Source organism: Penicillium hordei, assembly GCF_028827395.1.
Source record: "Penicillium hordei strain IBT 12815 chromosome Unknown utg000001l_segment0_segment0, whole genome shotgun sequence".
In the NCBI taxonomy this organism is placed as follows: Eukaryota; Fungi; Ascomycota; class Eurotiomycetes; order Eurotiales; family Aspergillaceae; genus Penicillium; species Penicillium hordei.
In genome coordinates this window covers 7,398,790-7,411,534 of record NW_026623142.1, presented here as the reverse complement: position 1 = coordinate 7,411,534, position 12,745 = coordinate 7,398,790, and the positions used below count along the sequence as shown (strand labels likewise).

Genomic DNA, 12,745 nt, shown 5'->3' with positions numbered 1-12,745 from the left:
ACTGCTTTGGGATGGAATTCTAAATTGTTCATTGGAATGTAGCCCTAGAGAGTTGCCAATTTCTACGTACCAAATAATAATTGGACGCTTTTGTCTACTGAAACTAACCCTCTCATAGGTCAATATTGTACAGTGGGACTCCCTATGGAGGTATGTGTATCGTGAATATATACAAGCTCAATTTGAGCCACCACCAAATGTCTCCCCGCCATTGTTCAGGTATTCAATTTCCTCCGGCGTGGACACTCTCCCCAGTGCCTTATTCCGATGGGGGTATCGTCCAAACTTCTCAATGATCACTTTGTGCCTCTTTTCAAAGTCAGAATTACTACTCAAGAATGTCTGGACCACCTCCGCCTGCTCGGATAAAATACCGTAGCATTTTCTTTCCTCTTCCGTAAGAGTTGATGGGTCCCTAGCCAGAAGCTCATTCAAATCTCTGGCTATATCCTCGTGTACCTTGATGGCTTGCTCATGCACAGCCAAGTTTTCCGAATGCATAAGGGGCATGTGGAACCAAGTACGATACGCCATTCGATATTTGAAATACGGCGACTGTGTCGGTATCCCTTCTTTAATTGCCCGAAGGGCAATCTCCTCGGCCAATGGGTCAAAGTGCCCAAACACTACATTTGACTCGGCCCCCCGGTAAGAATTGCGGGGAATCTGGTCAAGTAGAATAATCAGGCTGAGCCAATCCATCGGCGAGGATGGGTTAACTGCAGATAGAATGTCCGAGGCTGATGCTCCGGAGCCAACAATTATTTCCAGAGCAGGGCGGAATTGGGTGCTAGTTTAACTTGTCAGTCTTATAATTTGGGGTCGAAATAATGAGACAAATGGTCACTTACACGCAGGCCTTGTCAAAAGCCTCATCATGAGAAAACCACTTACCCATATCGCTCCATCCGGGTAGGACGAATGCCTTGTCGCAGCTCAGGTGATCAAACCACAACTTGTGTACGTCATCAAGGAGGGTTGGTGTCAAAGTCCGCTTGAGTTCGGAGGAGCTTGCCATTGTGATAGGAGTTGAGTGAAATTCGCGAGCAAAGGTACTTCTACCAAAATTCTTCTGCAATTGAGGCCTTCCGATTGGATTTGTACGGAGATTTGGGATGAATATCAGGGCATTAGCTAGGATAACCACTGGGTTGACAGTCGCAAGTCTTTGAAAAAGTCTCGTGGGGATTGCCTATCTTGATGTCAGACTTATGGAAATGCTCATTTGCGACAATTATTTACCTTGCTGCGCACTAGAAGTCCCATAATTGAGTGTTGTGTAGGTGTAAATATCACACCAGGGTTCTCAATTTCATATAATCCCGAGGTCTTGGACTCCAATTACCAAGCATAGAGCCCCCGGCCCCATTCACAACCCCGAGACCGCTGAGTCATCAATAATTTCCCCATGTCGAAGCCAACGTTGGACTGATTGATTTGATTTTCTGTTTTACTACATCCATGTATACTCTCTAGATACGTATAGTCCTCCATATACCTAGGTAGTATATATATTATATAGTCAAGCCAGACATCATTTCTCCCATTTTCACCTATTTCACCCAAAGAGGCAAAAGAATCCCGTTTATCTCGATAAGGTCCATTTTGACTCCCCGCACGGGCTTTCCCCCTCGGCCTATACTCCGCATCTTGAATCCTGTCGGATCTTCTCAGATTCATCTTCTCAAAGCTTTATAATGCGCCGCGTTAAGAAATCTAGAAATGGCTGTGCAAGATGCAAGAGTAAACGAGTTGGTGTTTCCCGTTTCCCGCCCCGGAAAATCGGATATCACTGACATGCACAGGTCAAATGCGGCGAAGAGAAACCTCACTGCACTCGATGTACCCGCTTAGGCGTCCGTTGCCCTGGCTATGCACAATCCCTGCGCTGGGTTACTAAGTATGAGCAATCTAGTCCCGCCGTAGCGGCATCGATTTCGGAGGTGAGAACCCCGAGTCCCGCTGCCTCGACTGCAAACCAAATCGACGATGCTTTGCCGGATGATTCAAATTTTGCATCATCCCATGAACCAGATCCTTCGAATTTTGTCTTAGATGAACGAACTCTTCTATGTGACAATCTATGGGAACATCCAGGCCATGGGTCTTTGCCCGAACTGACGGATCTATGCTCGCCGTCCCCGATGGCGGAGGCAACGTTGTCTTTCACGCTCCAAAGAGACACTTCCCATGGCTTTGAACAGTCAGAAGATACCGGTGTGGATCTGTCGCACTTTTTTTCACTTATCGGATCAACACCAAGTGAGGAACCGACTGACAAGGGTTACCGAGACTTCTCACCTTCGGCCATTGTGCGCAGTTATCCTCCTGCATCACATCGCTCTGCACCAAATAACTTCATGTCAATGTCTCGTCCACTGAACAATCCATCATGGACCTTGATCGAGTACTATTTCAAAGAAGTGGCAGCATTGTTCTCTAGCTATGACAGCCAGATGAACCCATTCCGAACCACAGTATCCCGTCTTTGGGGTTCTTCACTGGCAATGTGTCGAACTATGCAAAGTATGGCTGCTGCAACACTGGTCACCGAATTTCCCCAGTTCGGTCCCATGGGCCGAAGGATGCGTGATGAAGCTGTCGAGATTATCACGCGCGATGCAGTAATAGACGACAAGTCGTTGCTGGCGCTGCTAATGCTCGGACAGACGGCTAGTTGGCACGACCCAACTGACTTGGGCATATCACTTTTCAATCTGCTCCGCAAGCAGCTCAATACCCTCGCTTCATCATCGCACAACCCTAGCTCTAGCTTCCCTAAGAACGACAGCAATAACTACCGGTTCTTCGAAGAAGCTCTCATCTACTGGGAGATGCTGCTTTCCTTCGTCGCAGATAATGGCACCATGGTCCTATCTGACAATTCGCGAAACACTTCATCTATGGGCGAGTCATTCGTTCTACAACGAGTCCCACACCCATGGACCGGCATCGCGCGCGACACCCAGTTCACGGTGCACGAGGTCGGGCAACTCATCCGCCGTGAGCGAAAGCGCATCCACTCAAGGCGATTCACCTCCCAAGATGATATCACCCGTGCACAATTAGCAATTGAGAAAGCCCGCGAACTAGAAGAACGTCTCTTGGGTCTTGCCCATCCCTCCGAGGCCGAGATCGTCAGTCCCGGTGACGACGATACCCCAGTATGGCACCTCCTCACAATGGCCGAAGCGTACCGATGCATCGGCCTCATGCAGCTATACCGCGTCTTCCCAGACCTACTGCACAACCGTTTGTCCGCTCCAACATCCACATCAGCCCAATACCCCGGCAACGCCGATCCAACATCCCGCGACCCATTCTTCCCAATCGACCTCGACAGCATGAACCTGTCAGCTGGATTCGGCGACCCCAGTCCAGCAACAGGACAAACCACCAACTCTCGACACAGCGCCCCTTCGCCGTCCACAAGATCCTCCCCTCACAATCTCTACCGCAATTCTCCTCACAATCTACCCTCCCCGCCATCACCAGACACCCAACAAACCCCCACCCCAGAAACACTATATAGCAACTGGCTCACCGAGTTCGCCGTGACAACCCTCTCCCGACTGAAAACCATACCCCTGGAATCACGCACCCGCTGTTTGCAGCCATTCCTCCTAGTAGCATCCTGCTCAGAGCTCCGTCTCCCGCGTCTGGCCACAAACGCAGACGCTCAACCTCGGAGTGGCAGTGATTATTCAGAAGGCATCAATAACGATAGTAACAACCCGAATCAAACACCTACCATCTCAATGGAGGCCATTGAAGTCTCGCGCACGCGCAAGTTCATCCTCGGCCGTCTTACGTCTTTTTTGCATGTTCTGCCCCCAAAACCAATTCATGTATGTTTGAAATTGGTTAATGAGGTCTGGAAGAGATTGGATGCTGGGGATGATGATGCTTATTGGGTTGATGTTATGATTGAGAAAGGTTGGGAGACAACTATGGGGTGATATAGTGCCAAGTTGGGCCTCGGGGGTTCCCAGTTCCGTGCCATGGTATTCCTTTTCGCATTTGCAATCAGAGTACATCGCTTTTTCTGAATGGTATGTTATAATTGTAAATTTATCATGTCTCGAATCAGCAGTCGTCGTCTAGATCAAATCGGTGGCCGATTAGAGATTGAAGGCACAGGGGAGACTGAGACTAAGTAACTGTGTATGAATTGGCATTAGATCAAAGGTAGCGTCTGCTTAAAGAAGACATCAACGCGTCACTAGATGCCTAACCAGACTCTCAAAGAAAAGACATCTTCGTGTTATTTTCGGGACATCGACATGCTAGAAGCGTAGATGAAGAGACAAAAGCAAGCCTTAATCAAAAAAATAAACATAAATGATCACACAATTCATGAAAGTTCATAGAAGCATGAAAACTAAACCGAAAAAAACAACCACCTCAAACCCCAATATCCCTTTTGTTTTGGTTTTTTTCAAGTTTTCCCAATTTCCATCTCCAGAATCAACCCGGATGTCAAGTATACAAATCCCCATGCACAGAACAGTTGCAAAAGCATAACAACCTACTTGCTACCACTGCCCCGGGTGTATCCCTCCCACCACTTCGAGAACATACCCCCCTTAGCAGCCTGCTCATTCCAGCTCGCGCGACGAGTAGCCATATCCGCGGTTGTAGGTTCACGCTTCTGGGTTTGCAAGTTCGAGAAGAGACCGTGGGAAGAGCCGGTTGAGCTTCGGCGACGTTCACCTAGGCTTTGGGGGATCGGCGAGGTGCCTTCGGCTTGTTTGTTTCCGTTTGAGGAGGTGGAGGTATTTGAGTCCTTCATTTTGGTGTTAGATAAGGTTTGAGATGGGTTATAGATGGATAAATGATGTGTTATAAATGGATAGAGGGGCAGGGATAGTAGTAATGTAGTGCCATGGGAATAATGGATGGGAATGGTATATAAGAAACAGAAAGAGGCAAATGACCTACCCTTCTATTGTCCGTGCCAGGCACTATTGGCATTGCCCACGCAGCGCGGCCACTAGGACTCTTGGCACCACCGTTCATCCAGACATTAAGGTGCTGGTGACGGTCGCCGGGGTTTCCGTGCCAGTGGCGGCGGGTATTGTCGTCAGACATGTTGGAGATTTCTAAGTAGTTGGAGTAATCCGTGATGGGTTTGGTTCGGTTCTTTGGGTGAGAATTTAGTAGGAATGAGATATGATAAATTACAGAATGTTAAAGAGACTAAGGATAATAGGTTTGAGATATCGTTTTAAGGGTTGAGAGTCGACGACGTCATTCTTGTTCGGGGTTGCCTCTTGGGGATAGATGGAGTATGGAATAGCTAAGAAATGGAATGGAACTTACCGCAATATTCTCCAAGTTTAGCTTGGATTGATAGAAATGAATACATGTAGTAAAGAGAAAGGCAAAGAGGGGGAAAGCTGCCTTATAAGAACTGAGGTTACAACGCGGTGGTGAATCGGTCTAGTTCCTTATGCACACTCTCTGGAGTGCTATGTTGGTACTTATTATACGTGTCGAGTACATGTATTATAATCTACCATGACCATGTACTATTCCTATTCCCTCCTGTTATATATGTACTAACTATGTACTGACCATGTACTGTCATGTACTGTTATGTACCCCAGAGAGCCTTGACGTAATTAGAATGCGGGGAAAGCTTGGCATATCACTTAAGAATATCAAAGAGCTACATATAGTAGTATGTATACTTGCACCTCAGAAGAATAGATATACTACATATTTCCATATGCACTACATACCTAGGTATCACCCCAATCTCCCATCAGCATCCCTCAACACCTTCCAAACCCTAACACCCTCCTCCCAATCCCCATCCTCCACAATCTCAACACCCCCATCCCCCCTCAACGTCCTAACCCCCCTAGCCCCAGAAACTCCCCATCTAAAGTCCTCCTCCCCAGCAACAAATCTCCCTAACGAACTAACAAACCCATCCTTAACAACCCCCTTCTCCCCCTCCCCCAACAAACCCCCATTCCCAAAGAACCAAATCGGATAATCCGACGAATGCGTAACCCCCCACTCAACCGGCAAAACCGCATCCACGCACTTCGCTCGCCACTCAATCCGATACCGAAACAACAACGACGAAGCATCAACACCATCCTCGTTCTCCGTCAGCGCATACGCAAGCCCACGCTGCATCTGATGAACCTGCATATCAGCGTAGATCCTTCCCCACGCGTCCTGGTCCCAGTTCTTGCAGTGCGGAGGTAGACGGCCATCCGGGTAATACAGCGGTATAATGGCGTCAACGATGTGTTCGGGGTAATCTGCGACGAGACGGGTGCGCAGTGCTGAGAGCGTGTTATCTGTCGGCGGGAACCATGTACTGTAGAGGAAACGCTCGTCACGACATTCGCCGAGTATTATGCGGATATTGCGGGCTAGCAGGCTGTGGGCGAAGGCACCAGTATCCAGGGTTGCGAAGAGGGATGGGGAGATGAAGGATGTATCTGTTGTTGGGCGGAATTGGTGGAGCTGTATTGTTTTTGCTTTGTCGAGGAGGGTTCTCGCAGGCATTGAGCGTAGACGGGTGAGTTTCTCGCTATTTGGTAGGGTGAGGGGGATATCCAGAGCTGTTAGGAGTTGATTGAATTGGGTTTGGGTTTCGGTTGGCTGCTTGGGCTGGACGGCTGGGCTGTTTGACCAGATGCAGGCTTGGCGGATGAGAGAGTTCTCGTCTGGTTGGCGGAGGTCATAGGCTAGTTGGTGGAAGACGGAGTTGGCACCTGCGGAATATCCTGAGATCGTGATGGTCTCCGGGTTGCCTCCGAATAGCTGGATGTTCTCCTTCGTCCACTCGAGTGCGAGTCTCTGGTCCCAGAATCCGTGGTTCCCAACTGTCTCGCCGGCAGTGGCTGCGTCCTCCTCCAGTTCGGCTGAATACAGGAATCCGAATAGGTTGACCCGGTACGCGGGCATCACGACCACGCAGTTGAACTCGGCTTCGCCGATCAACGTAGCTGGATTGAATGAGTTAGGCGTGCCGAACTGAAGCCATCCGCCATCTACGCCGAACAATGTCTGTCAGTACGGTTTATGTGGAACATTATCACCTTGTTCCATGCCCTAAAGCGATATATCCGAGATTCAAGCGGAAAATACCCACGAATAAAAACAAAAACAGGCCATCCTCCTTCAGGCGTTTCCCCAATAGGCGTCCAAACATTACACTGAAAGCAATCCTCGTTCCACGCATCCGGGTTCTCGGGCGAGATATTCAGAAAGCCCGGTTGAGGACAAAGCCCTGCACCCCCATCACAATGACCCGGTGCTTCTTCGCTACCATATGTGAAGGACGCGGGTAGAGGCTGAGCGCGGCGCCAGCGCTCAGCAGGGGCAAGGCCGTAGCGAACGCCGCCAAAGTAGTGGCAGAGGTCTTTGGCTTGGCCAGTGGGAGAAGGCGATGTTGAAATTGTTACCCCTTGAATTGTGCCACGGTGGGCGAGGGATTTAACGTGAGTACGCCGGATTGTTTCCATCTTTGTTGGCTTTTGTTCTGTTGATGGTTGATTTGGGGCGTAGTTGAGTATATACGTAGATCCTAGCTGACACGGTAGACGTAATCACACACGTCTCTATTCCCAGGTGGTACTCGGGTATATTATAGTCAAGTAGAGCAGTTCGAGCCGGGAACCACGTCCTTTAAGACGGTATCTATCGGCTCTACATGCCGCAGTTTTCGGACGCTTAGTAGCCGAGATAAAGAGGCAATTGGGTTTCATTGGTGAGAGACAAGGACATCGGCAATTTGCGATTGGCCATTGGCCATTGACAGTTGGAGAAGGCAGTGCGTTGCGGGGGAGAACGGCAGAAGTCCGGCTCGGAGCTAGATTTGGGGATCACTGGCTTGGGACCTAAGACTTAAGTAGATCGGGGCTAGATTTGGACATTATTGACTTGCGCTGGCTTAGGAAATTTCCGCACTCGTACGACGACGCGCACATTTCCCCCTGGTGGACTAGCCATCCCATCTCTGGTACGAGGATATTGCGATCCCCTCTCGCGCGCGGAAGGACTTGAAGCTGTGGATGGAGGGTGGCGGAGGGAGCGTACTAATGACTGTGTAAATTGTGGACCAGAAGAAATACTGTTTAATTCCGAATAAGCTAGAATAGCAAATTACCTAAATCCAGAGAGGCACTCGAAAAAACAACTAAAAACGCTGAGAAATCATTCAAATCACATCACGCATCACAAATCGTGCATGGTTCAGTAGTACAGAGTCACTATGCTTTTACGCCTTGCTGATCCTGCAGATCAGGTCTCGGCCATCGACGGAGTCACCCTCCTTGACCTGGAGGCCGGACACCTTTCCGCTGTGCGGGGCGGAGATCACCATTTCCTAGATAAGAGTTAGCCACACATTCATGCCTGTAATAAAAAATAATTAAATAACATACCATCTTCATGGCGCTCAGCACCGCAATAGGATCACCCTTCTTGACCTCGTGGCCATCGTGGATGCGGATCTCAACCACGACACCGCTCATGGGAGCGCCGACCTGGCTGCTATCTGTGGGGTCGGCCTTGGTGCGGGCCAGGTTCTCAATTGAGGCGTTGTTGTCATCAACACTGACCTGGCGGACTTCACCGTTGACCTCGTAGAAGACCTCACGCTGGCCGGTCTGCTCGGAGAGAGGACCGATGGCGAGCAACTTCAGGATCAGAACCTTACCCTTCTCCAGCTCGACGTGGAACTCCTCGCCGATCTCGGGACGGGCAAGGAAGTAGCGGGTGGGCAGAACGGAAAGATCACCGAACTTGGCAACGAACTTGCGGTAGTCCTCGAACACCTTGGGGTACATGGCGTAACTGGCAACGTCGCACTCGGTGGCGGTGCCGAACTTCTCGCGGATCTCGTTCTTGATCTTGATGAGATCCATGGGCTCCAGGTACAGACCGGGGCGCTTGTCGAGCTTGCGACGGCCGCGCAGGGCCTTGGTACGCAAAGGCTCGGGGAAGCCGCCGTAGGGCTGACCCATCAGACCTTCGAAGAACTCCAAGACTGATCCAGGGAAGTCGAGCTGATCGGCACGGTCGAGTACGTCCTGGGCGGACAGCTTGTTGCTGACGATCCAGGAGGCGAAGTCACCACAGACCTTGGAGGAGGGGGTGACCTTGACGATGTCGCCCAGCAACTCGTTGGCCACCTCGTATGCCTTCTTGGTCTCAGCCCACTGCTGTCCGAGGCCCAACTGACTGGCCTGGAAGATCAGGTTGGTCAGTTGGCCACCGGGGATCTCGTGCTCGTAGACCTCGGGGTCGGGGCCGGTCAGGCCAGCCTCGAAGGGAGAGTAGAGCAGGCGAAGCTGAGCCCAGTAGCTGTCAAGAGCGCGGACTTGGCCCAGGTCCAGCTTGGGGTCGTGCTCGGTACCCTGCAGCGAAGCAAGGATAGCACCAATGCTGGGCTGCGAGGTCATACCAGACAGACTGTCGGTAGCGGCATCCACGGCATCAGCACCGGCCTCGGCACAGGCAATCATGGAGGCGACACCGGTTCCGGCGGAGTCGTGGGTGTGAACGTGGATGGGGAGGTCGGGGTAGCGCTCACGGATGGAACCGATGAGCAGACGGGCAGCCTGGGGCTTGAGCACACCAGCCATATCCTTGATTCCAAGAACGTGGGGACCCATCTTGACGATCTTTTCCACCAGACCCAGGTAGTACTCCAAGCTGTACTTCTTCTTGGGGTTCAGCATGTCACCACTGTAGCACATGGTGGCCTCAACGACACCACCGGCCTGGTGGACGGCCTTGATACCGACCTCGAGCTGGTCAAGATCGTTCAAGGCATCGAAGACACGGAAGATATCGACACCGTACTTCTTAGCCTGCTTACAGAAGTGGTAGATGGCGTTATCGGGAAGGGAAGAGTACGCAACACCGTTGGCACCGCGCAGCAGCATCTGGAAGGGAATGTTGGGGACGGCCTTGCGCATCTTGCGAAGTCTGTCCCAAGGATCCTCATAGAGGAATCGCATGGCCACATCGAAGGTGGCTCCACCCCAGCACTCGAGCGAGTAAGCGTTGCTCAATGCGTGGCTGGTCTCAGTAGCGATGTTCAACATATCAATTGTTCGCACACGGGTGGCAAGCAACGACTGGTGGGCATCACGCCAGGTGGTGTCCATGATCAAGCAGCCTTTGTTAGCGCGCACAGCCTTGGCGAAGCCCGCAGGGCCTTCGCTGTCTAAAATCTGCTTCCAGCCCTTGGTGCAGGGCGCAGAGATGTCAATGGGCTTGCCAGCAGCATCGTTGAGAACGGGTCTGATGATTTCGCCCTTGAACTTGGGCTCGCCGATCTGGCCCTTGATGCTACTGCCGTTGACAGCAACGTCACCCAGGTAAGCGAGCAGCTTCTGGGCGCGGTTCTGGCTGCCGACGAGAGCGAACAGCTCGGGGGTGTCATCAATGAAAGTAGTCCAGCAAGTACCATCGATGAACACGGGGTGGCTCAGGAGCGAAGCAAGGAAAGGAATGTTGGTCTTGACACCGCGGATACGGAACTCGACCAGAGCACGCAACATCTTGCGGCGGACAATCTCGTAGGTTGAGCCACGGCAAGTGCACTTGACCAGCATAGAGTCGTAGTGAGGAGTGATAATGGCGCCAGCAAAGCCGTTACCACCGTCCAGACGGATTCCATTACCACCAGCAGAGCGGTAGACCTCGATTTTACCAGTGTCGGGGGAGAAGCCCTTGGCGGGGTCCTCAGTAGTGATACGACACTGAATGGCGAAACCGCGAGTGGAGATGCGGTCCTGGGTAAGGCCAAGCTGTTCAAGGGTTGCACCCGCAGCAATCTGGATCTGAGCGGCCACAATATCGATACCGGTGATTTCCTCGGTAATAGTGTGTTCGACTTGAATTCTGGGGTTGATCTCAATGAAGTAGTGCTCATTGCCACAGACAAGGAACTCAGCGGTACCAGCGTTGCGGTACCGGACTGACTTGGCCAATTTCACGGCATCAGACAAGATCTTATCACGAACATCAACGGGAAGGTCCTTGGCAGGAGCAATCTCAACGACCTTCTGGTGACGACGCTGGACGGAGCAATCACGCTCGAAGAGGTGGACAACATTGCCCTGGTTATCACCGAGAAGCTGAACCTCGATGTGCTTAGGCTGGTCAAGGAAACGCTCGACAAAGACGGTACCGTTACCGAAGGCGGTGCGGGCCTCGGAGGTAGCACGCTCGAAAGAGTCACGCAGCTCGGATTGGTCCCGAACAACACGCATACCACGACCACCACCACCAAAGGCAGCCTTAATAATGATGGGGAAGCCAAATTCATCAGTGAAGGACTTAACCTCTTCAAAGCGCTCGACGGGGCCCGGGGTTCCAGGAACAACGGGGACATTGCACTTGATAGCGGCGCGGCGGGCAGAAACCTTATCACCGAGGGCATCGATGGTTTCAGCGGTAGGACCGACGAACACAATGCCAGCCTTCTCGACATTCCGGGCGAATTCAGCGTTCTCTGAAAGGAAACCGTAGCCGGGGTGGATCAGGTGGACACCGTGCTCCAAGGCGATCTTGATGATCTCATCACCGGCCAGATAAGCACCCACAGGGGTATATTGGCCCCGGTGACCGATCATGTAGGCCTCATCGGCCTTTTGGCGATGCATTGAGAGACGATCTTCGTGTGAGAAGACTGCGACCGTCTGGAGGGACAGTTCGTGTGCGGTACGGAAGATACGGATGGGGATTTCACCACGGTTGGCAACCAGAATCTTTTGGAAGTGCATGATAGTCGAGTTGGCCCGCAGACGGCGGTGGACTGAGTCCTGGTGGTGCTCATTGTGGTCCTCGATGAAGTCGGACTCATCAATGGCCTCCTCCGGTTGGCGGTGCGGGGCAGCCATTGTGAATGTAGGTATGTGATGTGATGGGGGAGATAGGTTAAAAGAGGGGTGAGCTTACTAGAGAGGATTAGATTAGATGAAGTTTCTCTCCAGACGAAGCATCCAAGGTTTCCCAGGTTTCCCAGGTTTCCCAGGTTTCCCGTGTGGAAAGCAGAGGGCGGTGACTCACTATAAGAAAGCTGGGGGGAGCTATCCGGATCCAATTTCAGGCCGGTTTCGGCAGGTCACTGCACAATCACCCTGTTTTCTTCAGTATAAGTAAAAGGAGATGTGTATAATAGAGATTGAATAGAATTGATAGTTGAAGGATGAAATATAAAGACAAAAAAGAAAAAAGTAGAAGGTTGGGGAGGGGGGAGATAGATAAAGAGGGGAATCACAAGCGTGATCTACATGTCACAGATACTTTCCGGGGCGAGGGGATTGACTCCAGGAATGAGGTAACAAGTACATACAGGTTCACCGGTACACCGGGGCCAATGCCTAGAAATTGAGAAATTGGGAAATGATCAAATCGAATAGAATAATAATTGAATAATTGAATTATTGATTTATTGATTTTAGGATATTCTTGAAATTATTGAGTTATTCAATTATCCAATTCAAGAAATAATGTCATTTGCTAAAAACTTCCTATGGGTCCCTTTTGTACTCTGTAAATGCCATATTACCCACGTACTAACCCTAGCTATATACTATATTCCTATTATTCCCTACCCCGGAGAGCTCCCCGTATTCTCGTACGATAAGTCCTCAGCACCTCGCACGATAACTTCGGGTGGTTTAGGTAAGTGTTTCCGTTACTCTACCTCGGGCCCTCGGGATTAACGTCAAACATCTTAGGAACATAAAGACCAGTTGTC

General features: G+C 51.0%; 5 protein-coding genes across 5 annotated transcripts; 1 reads left to right on the top strand and 4 right to left on the bottom strand.

The window, feature by feature from the left end:
* Window positions 1-177: 177 nt before the first annotated feature.
* N7537_002789 (DUF924 family protein) lies at window positions 178-1,266 on the bottom strand (the record flags this gene model as incomplete). The annotated part of the gene is made up of 3 exons (XM_056893847.1): window positions 178-790; window positions 852-1,192; window positions 1,243-1,266. The coding sequence occupies 3 exons, from the start codon at window positions 1,264-1,266 to the stop codon at window positions 178-180; spliced, it is 978 nt and encodes a 325-aa protein (XP_056758842.1).
* A 456-nt stretch (window positions 1,267-1,722) lies between these two features.
* N7537_002788 (Zn(II)2Cys6 transcription factor) lies at window positions 1,723-3,959 on the top strand (the record flags this gene model as incomplete). The annotated part of the gene is made up of 2 exons (XM_056893846.1): window positions 1,723-1,743; window positions 1,806-3,959. The coding sequence occupies 2 exons, from the start codon at window positions 1,723-1,725 to the stop codon at window positions 3,957-3,959; spliced, it is 2,175 nt and encodes a 724-aa protein (XP_056758841.1).
* Window positions 3,960-4,528: 569 nt separating this feature from the next.
* N7537_002787 (uncharacterized protein) lies at window positions 4,529-5,091 on the bottom strand (the record flags this gene model as incomplete). The annotated part of the gene is made up of 2 exons (XM_056893845.1): window positions 4,529-4,786; window positions 4,942-5,091. The coding sequence occupies 2 exons, from the start codon at window positions 5,089-5,091 to the stop codon at window positions 4,529-4,531; spliced, it is 408 nt and encodes a 135-aa protein (XP_056758840.1).
* A 660-nt stretch (window positions 5,092-5,751) lies between these two features.
* Window positions 5,752-7,490, bottom strand: N7537_002786 (putative carboxylesterase; the record flags this gene model as incomplete). Its single annotated transcript, XM_056893844.1, has 2 exons — window positions 5,752-7,016; window positions 7,118-7,490. The coding sequence occupies 2 exons, from the start codon at window positions 7,488-7,490 to the stop codon at window positions 5,752-5,754; spliced, it is 1,638 nt and encodes a 545-aa protein (XP_056758839.1).
* A 755-nt stretch (window positions 7,491-8,245) lies between these two features.
* N7537_002785 (pyruvate carboxylase) lies at window positions 8,246-11,882 on the bottom strand (the record flags this gene model as incomplete). The annotated part of the gene is made up of 2 exons (XM_056893843.1): window positions 8,246-8,353; window positions 8,412-11,882. 2 exons carry the CDS (start codon window positions 11,880-11,882, stop codon window positions 8,246-8,248), a joined length of 3,579 nt encoding a protein of 1,192 aa, XP_056758838.1.
* Window positions 11,883-12,745: the final 863 nt, after the last annotated feature.